General features: G+C 38.0%; 1 protein-coding gene across 2 annotated transcripts in view; it reads left to right on the top strand.

The window, feature by feature from the left end:
* The first annotated feature begins 109 nt into the window (after positions 1-109).
* Positions 110-17,645, top strand: part of CCDC122 (coiled-coil domain containing 122) — a 34,375-nt gene continuing 16,839 nt past the window's right edge. Inside the window, exons 1-5 of one of the 2 annotated variants that reach the window (XM_070800032.1) lie at positions 110-214; positions 7,668-7,815; positions 8,325-8,440; positions 15,439-15,837; positions 16,578-16,694. In XM_070800032.1, coding sequence (XP_070656133.1) covers positions 7,773-7,815; positions 8,325-8,440; positions 15,439-15,837; positions 16,578-16,694 — 675 coding nt within the window. In that variant the 5' untranslated portion in view covers positions 110-214; positions 7,668-7,772. Of the gene's footprint in view, positions 215-5,268; positions 7,816-8,324; positions 8,441-15,438; positions 15,838-16,577; positions 16,695-17,645 lie in introns of those variants that run through there. The other variant, XM_019971868.2, reaches the window with a different exon arrangement.

The following is a 17,645-nucleotide window of genomic DNA, read 5'->3' as shown; positions in this document are numbered from 1 at the left end:
GGCGCACCCGCCCCGCTTCCACCCGACGGCTGCGGAGGCCGGGCCGGGGGGCCGGGGGACGGGGAGCGGGAGCGACCCGGGGGGCGGACGCGCTGGAGCGCCGGGAACCGTCAGCAGTTCCGGGTTCGGCGGCCGCCAGCCCGCACCCGCCGCGCGGCTCCTGGAGGAGGAACGGGAACCGAGCAGCGGCCGGGCCGAGGGGAGCTATAGGCAGGTCCGCGGGCGGGAGGCGGGGCGGGTGAGGGGCGGGCGGGCCGTGAGGCAGCGGGCCGGCCTCCTGACGGGGCGCGCGGCGGAGGGGGCGCGGCCGCCTTCCTCCCCGGGCGAGGACGCCCTCTCCTGAGGCCGCGCTCTGCGCGCTCGGGACCCCCAGTTTCATCCTCAGAGCCCTGGCCCAAGAACCTCCTTATGTTAGCACTTGGCACTGTGTCTCGTCCAAGTTCACTTACTGCGCCTCCTGAGGCAGATTTTTTTTCTTTCATCTTTACTGTTTGGCTTTGTTTCCAGAAACAAGTTGGCGGAACCCTCCTTTGCCTTTTTTGCTGATCCCGGCTAACTTTCTGACTAGACTTCATAGCTCCTTCACGTGTGTGGATAAACCGATGTCCTTATAAAAATATGGGCCAAGCATAGAAAATTAGAAGGCACTGACCTTAAGAGTTGTGATAAAAATGTAAATTAGCACCCCTTTCTCCCCTCAAAGAGCGTAACATTTGTTTATTTTAAAATACTGAACAGCTCCTACCTATGTAGACGGTAGATGCTATGGCCAAAGGGAAACTATCTCCAACTGTCAAAGCGCAGGAGACAAGGTGCTTCCTGTGGCACTGGTTATGATGGAAGGAGGGGTCCCTTTTTTCTGACAGTTGCTCACATGAGAAGTTCTGAAGAATGTTTCCCTGAAAGAATCTCAGCAATCTGGGAGTTTAGAAGAGCACTGGGAACTGAGACTGCTGCTATTCTGTTTGAGTAGAGAATATGGTCCCCAATCCACCCACCAGTTAACCCACTCTTCAGTATCTGGCAGATTTTTTTTTTTCTGAAAACTGTATTTTCATTATTTTTCTGGACATTAAGAGCACTGAGTGGTAGGTGTAGCAGCGGATCCCCTCTGCCCCAAGCTTGTTTTATGTTGAATATCACTGTAAACAAAATGGAGGTCTTTAGTTACAAAGCTGGGTTAAAACATTTATGTCTGGTTTTATAGACGATGGTGGGCATTTATGTCCTGTCATGCAACAGTAAACAAGTTAAAAAGAAATATTTCAAAATAGAGAAGCCGTCAGGGAAGAGAAAGTTTGTCATTATACTGTATTTACAAACCATTTCCTTTCACCATCCGGTCCAGGACTATGGCCTGATCTGACACTCATCTCATCCCCATTCCTCCACTCCAGTGGTTCTCAATCCTGGTGGCCCATCAGAACTACAAGTAGAACTTTAAAAAGCAGAAATGCAGGGACCACCCCCCTCTACCACCTCCAGATACACATTTGAATCTGAAACTCAAGGAGTCAAGTCTCAGCCTGTTTTGCTTTGCTTTTTGTTTTGTTTTAATCTCTACAGATGATTCAGATGCATAATTAGATTTGAAAAAATGACTTCCCTATTACCAAACCACTCAAACTAAAGGTTGTTTCTTGGAACACCATATGATTTCATCCTTTATTTATTTATTTTTTTGATTTCATTTTTTACATAAACTATTTCTTCTACTTAGAACACTGTTCTCTATATATACTTTTTTTAAAAACAGCTACTTGTTCAAGACCCTCCAAGCTCAAATATAACCTTCCTTGAAGCCCCATCCCCTCACCAAGCACAATCAACTACTTTGAGCATTTTGTTTGTACAGGAGAAGCTCATTCATAGATGCAGTCTGGATCCATAACCAAGCAATACATTGAAAAAGTCAATTAAAGATTAAATTGTATACTTCATAAATATGAACACGGTAGTATATAAATTATATCTAAATAAAACTGTTTCAAAGGAAAGTTAAACCAGTCATGAAAAAGTATAAAAAATATACCATAATACCTTAAAGTTTCTTTTTTTAACCTGAAACAGCTACATGCTTGTTTGCCAGTCTGTTGAGGGCACAGCCTTTTGCCACAGCCTGTACATGGCCTCCAGATTAGAGTTCTGCATCATATTGCTACCGTAAAGTACACTTCCCAACCATCAGCTAAGCTTTCTCAAAATTTCATTCTTTTAAGAGGAAAATGAGGCTTCCTGAGTGGTGCTAGCGGTAGAGAACCTACCTGCCAATACAGGAGAGACATAGGTTCTATGAATCCTTGGGCCAGGAAGATGCCCTGGTGAAAGGAATGGCAACCCACTCCAGTATTCTTGCCTGGAGAATCCCATGGACAGAGGAGTCTGGCGGGCTACAGTCCATGGGATCGCAAGGAGTTGGACACAACTGAAGCGACTTATCATGCACGCAAGAGACACTTGTGAAGCTATGGGAGTGCAAATTGCTTCTTTATAATCTTTTTATAGTTATCTCACTCATTCAAGCAACTCACCTTAATTGGGTCTTGAAAAATGTAAATGTAGCTTTTAAAGAACAAACTTTTTTTCCCACACTATTACATTGGTTTACTTAAGACTTAATTAAATTGTGAAAGCACAGTGACAGGTTCAACTGGCATAAACAGGTTTGAGAACAAACAAGTGACATTGTCAGATGTACAGTTTTCACTGGTAGCAGCAGGAGTGGGCAGACTCATTGGAGAATGGCTTTCTAACCCTTCAGCATTCAGCATGCACATTGAGCATGATGTGGAGATTTGCAGCTTATGATTTAAAAGGAAATAGAATGAGTTAATTGGTGAGAGGTTAAGTGTGGGTAGACTTAGAAAACACACACTGTACCTCTACATTTTCATTATTTGACTTTGCATCTACTTCACCCATAGAGACTTAAAAAGTCTTTGGGGGACAGAGATAGTGCCTGGCTGTTAAGGGGAACCATTGGGAAAATCACCAGGAGTTGTTACATCACCATGTAAATCCTTATCTTGATAATTTTAAAACTGGTAACAGTTGTCTTTAAACCATTTACACTAGAGTTTATGAGTCCTTCCAGAAATGGACATAAAACATGCAAACTTCCTTGTGAAAAACTTATTAGTTTCCATAACAAATGACCAAACTGGATGGCTTAAAACAACAAAATGTGTTCTCTTGTAATTATGGAGGCAGAAATCTTTTTTAAAAATATTTATTTATGTATTTTAATTGGAGGATAATTGCTTTACAGTATTTTGATGGTTTTTGCCATACATCAGTATGAATCCATCATAGGACCTCTCCATGCTGAAGCCCCCTCCCACCTCCCTCTCCACCCTGTTCCTTCCTCCAGGTTATCACAGAGCATGGCTTTCTGTGCCCTGCTTCCTACACCAAACTCGCTCAGAGAAATCCCACCTTCGACTGAAAGCTATAAACAATGAATAATATATAAATATTCTCTACATTCTCTCTGAAAGGAACTTAAGGAACAGTACCAATCCTCTGGTTACTTTCTGTTTTCAGCAACCTGAAACTTTAATCTCATCGCCTAGCCACAGAAGAGAATAATCCCTAGTTTCAGTAGATTCTAAGACTCTGCCATATAATAAGTATGATATTATAATAATTTTTTTAATTTTAATGATTCAATTAATTTATTCTTTTGGGATGACTCTGATGTTCTAGCTTCTCTTGAAAACCTGTGGTAGAAATAGTCTTTTTTACCTGAATTGTGTATTATTGATACTTACTAATATGTGCAGTATGTTATATTTTTTCCATGATGCCTCTTTAGTTTTTTGTTGGAACTGAGCCATCCAGAACTGATTTCATTTTTTTTTTTTAGGTCTCAGTTTCCTGGAAAACTTTTATCTTTCCCCAGGTTAGTTTTCTAGCTTTCCCAGTCGAAATCAACTTGAGGTATTAAACTTCCTCTCCCACTTGGAAAACAAAACCAAAGGCAATTTCATAGCCATTTGAAAATTATCTACACAATTTTTCTCTCCTTGTTTTCTCATAAAATATTTGCTCTAAAAGAGGTGGGAGGAAATTATAAACTTAACTAAAACTACCTGGCAAGTCCACATAGCAGTATTTTCCATTCTGGATGAAAAATGATGTTTATGTGACATGGATGCACATGGATGGCTGCCTCTTAATTCTTTTAAGCCGGAAGCTCTCAAAACTCTGGGGTTGGGAGGGTGGGGGGAAGGATTTGACAGCCTTGCTTTATTTTGTTCATTAACTTAGAGGGAGGTACTAGATGATGAATTTCCAAAAGCTGGAAACATGGCCTTTTAAAAATCTCCTCCCAAGGGCCAATTATAGGCACTTGCCTCTTGAATTCAAATGAGATGGTGCACAAATGTTGTTTATTACAATGCCTAAGTACATACTGAATACCTAATGTTAATTTGGATCCTAATTCAAATTTCATGCTTCCTACTTGGATGAAATTAGGCAAATTTCCTAATTTCTCCAAATTTTAGTTTCCTTATTTTCAAAATATAGGTAAAAATAATGTCTAGACTGTAGGACTGCTCTGAAGGATAAAATAGATAATCTATGTGAAAGTTGTTGCTTAGTCACTAAGTCATGTCTGGCTCTTTGCAACCCCATGGACTGTAGCCTGCCAGGCTCCTCTATCCATGGAATTTCCCAGGCAAGAAGACTGGAGCAGGTTGCCGTTTCCTCCTCCAGAGGATCTTCCCAACCCAGGAATCAAACCCATGTCTCCTGCATTGGCCAGTGGATTCTTTACCACTGAGCCACCAGGAATGACCCCACTATGTGGAAATACTTACAGGTAATTAATAAATATTGGCTGTAGTTAATATTTGAAGGCAAAAGGAGAAGAGGGCAGAAGAGGATGAGATGGTAAGATGGCATCATCGACTCAATGGATGTGAATTTGAGCAAACTCTGGGAGATAGAGAAGGACAGGGAAGCCTGGTGTGCTGTAGTCCATGGGGTTTTAAAGAGTCAGACATGACTTAACGACTAAACAACAGTAGTTAATATAGGACATGGTGGTTTATTATAGTATTTCCATTGCATTGTTTTCTGTAAAGCTAGTTATTTAGTTGAAAGTGTTTTTCCTAAATGATTTTTTACATGTAATACTTGTCTATTATCAAATACTGTAGATATTATAAGGTTTTTATTTTTAAAATCAGAGTCACTTAATTCATATTTATATTTCCCACAATGTTTTGTATATATATATATGTACCCATATGTGGCTTGAATGAAAGAATAACTGATATTGTCTAATCTCTAAACTCTTGTTTTCATTGATTTATGCAATTTTAAGGAATTATCAGTAGATGGCAGTAGTTTATTTTCATTTTTATTTTTTGTCCATTTTAGGGAGATCTGGAAAAAAAACAATTACTTTCTCAATTTTAAACTAGATATTCTTTCATGAATAGCTTGTTTAAAGAAACATCACCCAATAGTTCTTCAGTGTATGCTGCTTCAGGAGTAGAGATCCAAAAGTACCAATTACTTTATTTTTACTGTAAAAATCTAATTTTCTATTTTTTTTTTGGTTTCTTCATCAAATACTTTGTAGAGAATATGAAAATGAATAAGACACTGTATTTACTTTCCTGGAGCTTATAGTATAATAAGGAAATACAGTATAAAATACTGTAAATTCAGTAATAGGAATAGAAATAGTTGAGTGGCAGAAATTTGCTAAATACATTCATTATTTCACTTCATCCTCACAGTAATCTAATGAGGCTGCTACTATTATCGATAAGGAATCTGAGTCTCAGGTTGGAAAGAATTTACCTAGTAAACTAGCAGTTGCTCAACCTTGGTTCAAGATTAGCCCTTACTCCAAGACCTAGTAGTATCTACCTCATAGGGCTAAATAAGTTAATATTTATAAATCGAATATTTATAGAGTTCCCACACATAGCACAGAATCAGCAGTATATAATGTTCATTTTTTAGAAATCTAAAACATTTAGAACAGTGGGGCAAAAAACTAAAGCACTATTTAGTTGTTTATCTTTATAATCAATTGAGAGAACTCACTGAAAGTGTAAATGTAGACGGTATGCATTTTCAACATAGGTAACACTAAGAATAACATCTGTAACCATGAAACCCATACAAAAAAGCTAAAGAGCTTGGATTCATTGGCATATATCTGGGGGCAGAAAAGACAGAGTAATGGCATGAGTGAATGGACTCAGTATCAGGGAAGACTTCGTGGAGGAGGCAGATCAGAAGTGAGGTTTGAAGAAAGGAAGTAATGTGAATAAACAGGAAAGAATCATATATTCTCAGAGGTGATTATGACACTGTTGAGTATTTCTCTCAGGACTTCTTTAGCTTAATAAGATATTTCTGGATAGATTTGAGTTTCCTGACTTAGGAAGTGATTTAACTTTGTTGTTTTTATCAGATTGCAATCTTTTAAAATTTTGTTTTTTAAAAACACTTATAACTAGTATACAAGTACTCTGTATCAATATTTAACCAATCTTTAGAAAGATATTTAGTGATTTTGCACACTCCCTTGTGGAAGCTTCCTTATATACATGCCTTACTGTTATGATAATATTTTACTTCTTTTGGCTGGCAAAGTCTATCATGACTTTAGTATGATTTGGAAAGATTCACAAGTTCTATAAAAAATCAACTAAGATTTTTTTTAAAAGATGTCACCTAAAAAGAAAAATCCATATGTTCAAATGTTAAGCAGAAACATTACATTCCTTTTATTAATCATGCATAATTGTGTGATTTCTTCTGTACAGGAATGGACAGGTAAAATCAGATATGCTTTTTCCAAAAACTGGTAATGTCTTTAATTCTGCCAACTCAGCATTCATTCATTGCATTCATTCCCTGGTAGAGGAAAGAACTCTTTCTTTTCACCTTTCAAGATAGAAAAATATCTCCCCCTTCATCTCATCAGTTTCTCCTAAGTATAGAAGAGGTTGGTGATTTTAAACCTGTATGAGGCTTACCCTGGCTGGCACTGGACAGGAATGCCATTGCTAATCCATCTTGTTACTGTTTTTCACATATTCTGGTTGTAGTTTTAGAATACACTTCACAATAGTACTGGAGATAATTATTTACTTAAGATATATGTCGGATACTGTGCTGAGTGTGTTACATACATTCATTATAGTGGGGCGCCATTGCCTTCTCTGATTGTGTGATCAGTCATGTCCAATTCATTGTGGCCCCATGGACAGTAGTCCACCAGGCTCCTCTGACCAGGAAATTTTCCAAACAAGAATACTAGAATAGGTTGCCAGTTACTACTCCAAGGGATCTTCCCGACCCACTTCTGGGAACCCACATTCCCAGGTCTCTGGGAACCTCCGTCTCTTGTGGTTCCTGCATTGGCAGGTGAATTCTTTAGCACTAGCGCCACCTGGGGAAGCCCACATTCATTATTACACTAGCCCTGCGAAGTTTTACAGACGAGGACATTGATGATAAATAAATTAAGAAACTTCTGAGGGTCATAACAGCTAAAAAGCAGGACAAGCAAGTTCCATAGAAAGTTCTACTTTCTTCCCCCATCTCTCACTCAATCATTGTATTTTAATTCTTGGAACTGATGATGAATGTCATTGCCATCCCTGTGACACATTTGACAGTTAATTTACTTTCAGGATCACTAATACATAACAACAACAAAAAATAAAAGTGAAAGATTATCAGCACTGATTATTTTGTATGAGAAAAGGTGAACTGAAAAGGTGGAAAGAGACACAAGAATGTCAGAAAACGAAAGGAAGAGTCAAGGAGTTCCCAAAGAAGGTAATGAAGCACTTTTCATAAATATAGAGCTGAAAGATGAGCAGTAACAGAAAAAGTAGTGTGATAGGAAAATTGGGTTAAAATTAGTAGCAAATTAGAGGAAAGCTGCCAGGAGGAAGCTTCTAGAGTGTTTAGAAAAGACAACAACCTGAAAATGCAGGCCTATAATGAAAATTCATCAACTGTAATTGAGAAATAGTTGTTATGGTAGCACTATAATTATAGTATATGTGCAGACGGTCTGGATAGAAAATTTTAGGACAATCAAAATATTTATAATGTTCCATAAAGGAACAGGTGTAGTATTGCAGTAGGTGACTTTGAATTGTCTATTATCATGGCCTTTGATTTTAGTTTTGTTTATAGTCAGAAAGGGAAGAATATCAACCCTAAATTTAGTTTATTAATGAGAAAACATCACAATTTTCATGATTTGGGGTGATGAAACATAAGTTTCTTACAATGTTTGTGTTTAGATTTTTATTATGTACTTTATTCTTTTTGTCTAGCTCTGGCTAAACAAGACACATCGTCATTAACCGATGCTGTAGAACAAGTTGCAAAGCAACAACAATCACAAACATCAGAAATAGAAAGAAACAGAAAAGTTCTGTTCCATTTGCAGGTAACCTGTTTCACAAAGTCTTGTAAATGAGTTTTTGTGTTCTTCAAAACTATATTAAATTAGTAAGAGGGAAGTTATTAAGCAAACTTAATAACTTCTGAGGAAGCAATATAACATTTCTAATGTTCATATTTATACCTTCTAAATTATTCTTGTGTCCTTAAGTAAGGGCTTCACTGGTGTCTTAGATGGTAAATAATCCACCTGCAATGCAGGAGACCTGGGTTCGATCCCTGGGTTGGGAAGATCCCCTGGAGGAGGGCATAGCAATCCACTCCAGTATTCTTCACTGGAGAATTCCCATGGACAGAGGAGCCTGGTGGGCTATATCCATGGGGTCACAAAGAGTCGGACATGACTGAGTGACTAAGCACACATAACATCCTTAAGTAAAATCTACATGAATATTCCAGTTTTGAGGAACATTTTACCTATTCATTGTGCAGAGATTCAACAGTGTCATCATACTATAGATAAGCATATAGAACACAGTGGTCACATAGAATTATTTTAACTTTATTTGATAGTTTTTCCTAAAATGCTGAATTGAAGGAAGGTTAAGTTTTTAAGCCAGTATTTTTAAAGATGTGGCTTAGAAATTACTAGTTGCCAATGAACATTTCAGATAGATAAGGAACATTTCTGTGTTCCTTAAATTTTTCCTGGAGAAGGAAATGGCAGCCCACTTCCGTATTCTCGCCTGGAGAATCCCATGGACAGGGGAGCCTGGCAGGCTATAGTCCATGGGGTAACAAAGAGTCGGACACGACTGAGCGACTAACACCTAAATTTCAAAATATGTTCATAATTCCATCGCAGGAATCTGAAAGCCATACATGTTTTTGTATTCAGCATAGACATAATTATTCTGTTAATAAAGCGGAAGAAGGAAAAATGAAAACAGTGTTTTTACTTTTTAAAGATTTTTTAAATTAAATGTATCATTGATATGAAAAGAATATACTCTAGATCTGAATTGCCAGGAGATGATTTGCTACTTCTAGCTCCTTGATTTAATCTTTCCATGCTTCTGTTTTCTCATTTGTAAAATGGAGATAATAATAGGACCTATCTGTAAGGTTTTCATGATAATTAAATGAGAGAATACTTGTAAACATTACTTAAGGTATCCTTGCTGGGACGCTGGTGGGCAGTGTAGGACTAGATTTTGAATATGGTTTTAGGCATTAATGCATCAACAGATATGATAATAATTACACTATGTGGTAGTATAGATTTCTTGTAAATATTTGCATTGCATGAAATTAAAAAACACTTGCTCCTTGGAAGAAAAGTGATGACCAATCTTAACAGCATATTAAAAAGCAGAGACATTGCTTTGCTGACAAAGGTCTGTCTAGTGAAAACTATAGTTTTTCCAGTAGTCATGTATGGATGTGAGAGTTGGACTATAAAGAAAGCTGAGGGTGGAAGAATTGATGCTTTTGAACTGTGGTGTTGGAGGAGACTGTTAAGAGTCCCTTGGACTGCAAGGAAACCCAACCAGTCCATCCTAAAGGAGATCAGTCCTAAAGGAGATCAGTCCTAAAGGTGTTCATTGGAAGGACTGATGTTGAAGCTGAAACTCCAATTTGGCCACCTGATGTGAGGAACTGATGCACTGGAAAGGACCCTGATACTGTGAAAGATTGAAGGCAGGAGGAGAAGGGGATGACAGAGGATGAGATGGTTGGATGGCATCACTGACTCAATGGACATGAGTTTGAGCAAGCTCCAGGAGTTGGAGATGGACAGGGAGGCCTGGTGTGCTGCAGTCCATGGGGTGGCACAGAGTCAGACACAACTGAGCCACTGAACTGAACTAAGTCACTTTAGGAAAGAACACAAGTTGACAGTAGGATATAATATAAAAATAATAATGTCTTAGATTTCTATAAAGAATCATTCCATAAAACTTGTCAATCTTCAAGGAGTTTTAGAGATGTTATTTCATTTATATTGAGAACCTAATTTCTGTTAAACATTTTGCTGAACATTGTCCTCACTCTTAAGCTACTCACCATCTGTTGAAAATGAAAGTGAAAGTGTTAGTCAGTCATATCAGACTCTTTGTGACCCCATGAACTTTAGCCCACCAGGCTCCCCTGTCCATGGAATTCTCCAGGCAAGAATACTGGAGTCGGTTGCCATTCTCTTCTCCAGGGGATCTTCCTGACCCAGAGATGGAACCTGGGTCTCCTGCATTGCAAGTGTTTTCTTTTGCCATCTGAGCCACCAGAGAAGTCCTCACCATCTGTTGAAGAGGGAGACAAATAACTAAACAAATAATTACGTGCAGGGAAGTATGTCAACAATAGAGACATAAACACAGATTTAACATTGAAAAAGGAATGATCAGTTGAGTTTTAAAGATTAGCTGGAGTTCACTAGAATGATTGGGTGTATGGGATTGGTTTGAGGATTAAAGGGAAACGAGGATGTGATATTCTAGGCAAAAAAAAAAAAAACAGAAAATTCAGAGGCCTGAAATAGCATTGGTACATTCATAGAGCTATAAGTAGTTTGGTAGTGGAATAACATAGAGTGTATTTTGAGAAGCAATAAGAGATGTATAGCATGAAAAGAAGCTTAAATTTTATTTTAGAGTTGATGAGAGGGTTTTGATAGACTTCAAAAGAGTAAATGATTAAACTTATGTTTTAGAAAGAGAATTCTAGATGCATGAAAGATACTTGTTATAATCCAACATCAATTTAAGATAAAAACTACCAGCAAATTAGGAATAGAAGAAAGTTCTAGCCAACTAAAAGGGGCATCTACATAAATCCTACAGGCAACATACGTAATAGTGGAAGACTGAATATTTTTCTCCTAAGATCAGAGATAAGGCAAGCATATGTCTTCTTATCACATCTGCTCATTCTGTGGTACTGATAATTCAAGCCACTCCTTCACAGAAAAAGAAATAAAAGGTATCCCGATTGGAAAGGAGGGAGTAAAACTGTTTTTATTCACATACAGCATGATTTTTTTGAGTAAATCCTAAGGAATCTATTATTTTAAAATCTATTAGGACTAATAAGAATCCACCTGCAATGTGGGAGACCTGGGTTCAATCCCTGGGTTGGGAAGATCCCCTGGAGAAGGGAAAGGCTACCCACTCCAGTATTCTGGCCTGGAGAATTCCATGGATTTTATAGTCCATGGGGTCGCAAAGAGTCGGACATGACTGAGTGACTTTCACTTTCACTTTTTCAGGACTAATAAGGGAGTTTAGAAAGGTTGCAAGATAAGATTAATTATAAAAACCAGTTGTATTTCTACATTTTAAAAGAAACAATCAGAAATTGAAATTTAAAATGCATTGTTATTTACAGTGGCATCAAAATTATGAAATAGGGGTAAATTTAACAAAAGTATTGTATTATAGACTGAATGTTTGTATCACCCCCAAAATGCATATGCTGAAGCCATAAAAACCCATGTGATTGTGGTTGGAGATGAGGTTTTTGTCAGGTAATTAGGCTTAGATGATGTCATGAGGGTGGGATCCTGGTGGTAGGGTTAGTGCCCTTAGAAGAAAAGATACCAGAGAGCTTGCTCTTTGTTATGTAACAACACAGTGAGAAGTTGGCCCTCTGCAAGCCAGGAAGAATTCTGACCAGAACCTGACTATGCTAACACTCTGACCAACCTACAGAACTGTGAGAGATAAATTTGTGTTGTTTTAGCCACTAAGTCTATGATATTTTGTTATGGCTGTGCTATAGCAAACTAAGACAAGATGTAAGACCTGTGTACTAAAAACTGCAACACACTGTTGAGAGAAATTAAAGACCAAAACAGAGAGATACACCATTTTCATGAATCATAAGATTCAGTATTGTTAACACATCAGGTCTTTCTCTTCTATCTATTGTTTAAAAGCAGTTCTACCCAAAATTCCATCAGGCTTTTTTAGAGAACTTGACAGACTGATTCTAAAAGACCTATGGAAATGCAAAGAACCTATATAACCGGAACAACTTTGAAGAACAGTGTTGGAAGTTCTAGTTGAGGGAGAGGAAGAAGCATGGAAACAGGGAGATGGGTTAAGAGCTGGGCCATGCTACAAAGACTGGTCAGAAGTGAGTTGGGATTTTATTTTAGAGGCCCAGGCATCAAGGTTTGCTGTTAAATAGGTTGTGATGATAAGATAAAGGGAAGAATCAAGAATGGCTTCTAGGTCTTTTAGTATCCAAGGTGGAAAGTGTATTGAAATCAGAAAGTCTGAAAGAGGAACATATTGGGCTTGCAAATTAAAAGCTCTTTTAGGAGCACCGAAGTTTGATGCTTTTGAACTGTGGTGTTGGAGAAGACTCTTGAGAGTCCCTTGGACTGCAAGGAGATCCAACCAGTCCATTCTAAAGGAGATTAGTCCTGGGTGTTCCTTGGAAGGAATGATGCTAAAGCTGAAACTCCAGTACTTTGGCCACCTCATGCGAAGAGTTGGCTCATTGGAAAAGACTCTGATGCTGGGAGGGGTTGGGGGAAGGAGGAGAAGGGGACGACAGAGGATGAGATGGCTGGATGGCATCACTGACTCGATGGACGTGAGTCTGAGTGAACTCCGGGAGTTGGTGATGGACAGGGATGCTTGGCGTGCTGCGATTCATGGGGTCACAAAGAGTCGGACACGACTGAGCAACTGAAATGAACTGAACTGAACTGAACTTCTGAACATGTATATTGAGATGTCTGTTAGATATCCAAATAGAATGTCAGATGGGCATTTTAAAAATCAAAACTGGAGATAAAGATTGAAGTTCATCAGCATGTTGTATCTTTCAGTGTACTTCCCTCTCCTGTCTCTGTTAAGAAAAGGATAGGCTGGGTCTGCCTTCTTAGTGAAGTGCTTCCCTCCCATAATTATACATTTATTTAAAGAGGATGACCATACTGGATAGAAGAAAAAGAATAAAGGCCTATAGTTATACTGGTGGGAAAATCTACAGAATTTGATGAATAGTTAAATATAAAGAGGGCTTCCATGATCGCTCAGACAGTGAAGAATGTGCCTGCAATGCGGGAGACTCAGGTTTGATCCCTGGGTCAGGAAGATCCCCTGGAGAAGGGAACAGCTACCCACTCCAGTATTCTGGCCTGGAGAATTCCATGGACAGAGGAGCTTAGCGGGCTACGGGGTTGCAAAGAGTCGAACACGACTGAGCAACTAATGCTAAATATAAACGGAAGTGAGAAATTAAATATGGCTCCCAAAAGAATACCATTAACTAAGTTTGGGAATATAGAGGTGTGGTGATTTGCATTTTTGGTCCCAAATATTCATCCTTGTGTATATCCACACCCTTTACTATTTATCATTATAATGACCTCCCATAGTGGGTGGACACACTTTCTACCCCTCCACTGAGAAGTTTGATCACGTGACCAGATGAATGTTAGCAGATGTTATTCTAACAGAAGTTTGAAAAATTTTTTACATAATTGGGCTTCCATTATTTACATCTACTATAATCATGAGAAGGACATACCTGATCTGGCCCACTGGAGGAAAAGATATACGTGAAGCAAAGCCAAGACACCCAGGTCAGCCCAGTTGAAGCCAACCTAAACCATTTTATAGACTGCCGATCTCCAGACATTTGAACAAAACCACCTGAAGTTAACAGAACAAACTAGTTGGTAGCAATAAACACTAGTGTGTTACAGAGTTTTTGTGGTTCTGACAATTGGCAACTGATACAAGGGAGAACAGGATGGGCCACGGGAGGGGAGGTGTCGTCTGTTTTTTGGACAGTGAATTTGAGATGCCCAGTGGTAGCTGGGCCTAGGACTTAATAGCCACTTACATTCTGTGAATCATCAGTATACATGTATCTCAAGATCTAAGTATGTGTAAGATTATCCAAGGAGTATAGATAGAATGAGAGAAGAAAATTATGACGACTGCACCCTGAGGAAAATCTATATTTTAAGGAACCAATGAGACAGAGAAGGAATGCTCAGAGGTATCTGAGAAACAGAGATGTGTGTTGGGTAGGTTCTAAAAAGCAGGTGCTGGTTAGAAATGTCAAATGCCCCAGAGAGGTAAGAGTTATGTGTGCTCTGTCATGTCCGACTCTTTGCAACCCTGTGGACTGTAGCCCACCAGGCTCCTCTATCCATGGGATTGTCCAGACAAGATCGTGGAAGTGGGTTGCCATTTCCCTCTCCAGGAGATCTCCTGACCCAGGAATCGAACCCACGTTTCCTGAACCTCCTACGTTGGCAGGCAGATTCTTTACCACTGTACCACATGGGAGGCAAAGATAAATATACCTTCATACTTATCTTACAAGTGAAGCAAGTGAGGCTTGAATAGGATAATTAAGTTTGCTAGTTGATCATGGGCTTCCCTGGTGGCTCAGATGGTTAAGAACCTGCCTGCAGTGCAGGAGACCTGGGTTTGATCCCTAGGTTGGGAAGATCCCTGGGAGGAGGGCATGGCAACACACTCCAGTACTCTTGCCTGGAGAATCTCCATGGACAGAGGAGCCTGGTAGGCTACAATCCATGGGGTCACAAAGAGTCTGACATGACTGAGCAACTGAGCACAGCAAGTATAATCACCCCAACTAGTAAACAGCAGTAAGGGCACTAGAACTTAGATCTTTTGTTCTTTTAACTCAGAGTTTTATCATTTTTATCATAAATTTTTCTTTAGTTTGTACTTCTGATGCCCATAAATATATTGTTAAAATTACTGTAAAGTATTTTTTATATATAAAATGTCAAGACAAATGATAAAATTTTAATAATGAGAATTAGATGAACATTAAAAAATAAGAAATATGTAACCCTGGGCTCTCTCTGATTATATGATAATTTCATTACTTTATTACTTGTCTCCTACTATGCATCAATTTTTCTATATTTGATAAAAAATATTTTTTATGTTAAGTGATTTTTCTACACACACTGTGGATCAAAACAATGGCTTTTCTTTCATGTTGAATATCATGAATTAATAACAATAATGTTGAAATATCTTACAGAATGAACTTCATGAGCTTGAAACACAAATAGCATCTGTCTCTGCAGAAACTAAAGAAACAGAAAGGCAAATTTATCAGCAAGATGCTGCCATACAGAATACCAGACTTCAGTGTGGAGACCTGGAAAATCAAATCAAATCTTTACATGCGGAAAATGTGAAGCTTAAATCTGACATAGAAACAGCCCAAGAAAATTTTGAGGAACAAATGATAAAATATAATGAATACTATGCCAAGATAAAAGCACATAAAGATAGTTTGAGAGAGGTAGAGAACAAATGGTCATTCATGACTGAACTCAATGAGAAACGAGACCTTGTTAAAAAACTAAAGACAATGAAAGAGGAACTTAAGCTGGATCTCCAAAATCCAGAGGGAAACCTGATGAGACAAGCACAGGTTTGAAATGTCACTTATTAAAACATTTTCTAGTATTCCTTTTTTTGTGAGTACACTTACTCAGTGATAAATTATCATTAACTTGGTAAAATACCCATGAGTGCTCTAACTGGATTCACAGCTTTTAAAACCTTGTTTAGTGCATGAGTTATGTAACAACTTTGTCAAAAGTACAAATGCATAAAGGAAACATCCCCAAATCCCTTGTGGCCTAATAAAAATATGTGGTCCAACAAAATCAGATGAACAATTAATCCATTTGTTACAGAAAGTGTGACTCACAAAAATGTTAACTAGCTTCTAGTCTGATGGATCCAAACCAATTAAAATCTATTTAGTGTGCTTAATGCTGTTACACAAACAATGTGAATTAATAATTGTACCCTAAGGATCTTAATATTCTTTGAAGACTTTGGGAGATAAAAACTTAAAATATCTATTATTTCTTCCTAAGAATTAAAAAAATATCCATACAGCATTGCCAAACAGTTGCCGCTATGACTTCCGCTTTCCTTTGTGTCTTATTTTCATTTGGTTTTTACTTTTGTATCTTCAAATCTAAGGTTTGCTTGTTTGAATAATGCTTTCTCGTTCCTTATACCTATAGAAGTAACATTCTAATCGTATTAATCAAAATTAAATGTCATGGTTAATCTTAAATTATAGAAACACTGAAATCTTGGATTTATATTGGCGATTCATTGTTTGACATGTATATTTTAAATTTTATAAACATACAGGAAGATATTACAAAACTGAAGGATGAAATTACAAGTGTAGAAGAATCCATCAGTGAACAAACTTGTTTTCTTGAGGAAGAAATAAAGACACATGAAAAGTTAAGAAAAGAAATAGAGGTAAGTCTTAAATATCTGGATTTCAATGTTTTATGGGATCATTTTTAAACTTTTATTAATACTGTAGTCATAATTTGTGTAGTTTACTGTCAGTTCCCAAAACAGAGAACCAAAAAGAACTACGAAAAACAGTTGATACATCCAAACTATTAATAGATAAGTATAGATAACTCCCAAATATTCAGATATTTGAATGTATTCAAGAAAATTAAGTACTTGGTCTTACTTCAGTCTGGCCTAGAGTTCTTCCAGGTCTCATTCCATCAGGTGGTGGTGGTGGTCTAGTCACTAAGTCATGTTCAACTCTTGCAACCCCGAGGACTGTAGCTCACCAGGCTCCTCTGGCCTTTGGATTACCCAGGCAAGAATACTGGAGTGGGTTGCCATTTCCTTCTCCACATTCCATCAGCTTTGTAACCAATTAATATGGATAGACAGCAGAGGCTATCCAGTCAAAAAGGACCATTCATAGACAGAAATTAAAGACTCTTCAAAGTAAAGACAATGGAAGTGTTGGTATTCTAAACCTCTGACTTCCTATCTGTAATTTTCAATAATCCAATTAGAAAGCAAACTGAATGATAAACTAAAAGTGAGACTAAATTTGAGATGCCACTGGTAGGCCTTACAGTCATTGTTTAGATAAGTGGAGAACAAAAAGGGAAAAGTGTATGTTGTTAAGGGCAAACAATTTTCACCCTTTAAAATTACTTTGGAAAATAAAAAGATGCATATTTTCAACTTGCTTGTGACTAATTTGACACAATGAAAAAGCAACAGGAATTTGAAGACAAAAGCCCTCACCTTTACAAAACATTCTCTTTAAGAAACACCATGATTTTATCTTCTATTTTACTAGCAATGTAAATAAATGGATATTTTTACCCTTCTAAATATCAAGATTTATTATAAATCTATATATGTGGCATAGAAATAGAAAAAATGATTAAT

This window comes from Bos indicus, chromosome 12 (genome assembly GCF_029378745.1).
Source record: "Bos indicus isolate NIAB-ARS_2022 breed Sahiwal x Tharparkar chromosome 12, NIAB-ARS_B.indTharparkar_mat_pri_1.0, whole genome shotgun sequence".
Classification (NCBI taxonomy): Eukaryota; Metazoa; Chordata; class Mammalia; order Artiodactyla; family Bovidae; genus Bos; species Bos indicus.
Note: the sequence above shows the minus strand (reverse complement) of the source record. Positions and strands in the feature narration are given on the sequence as shown.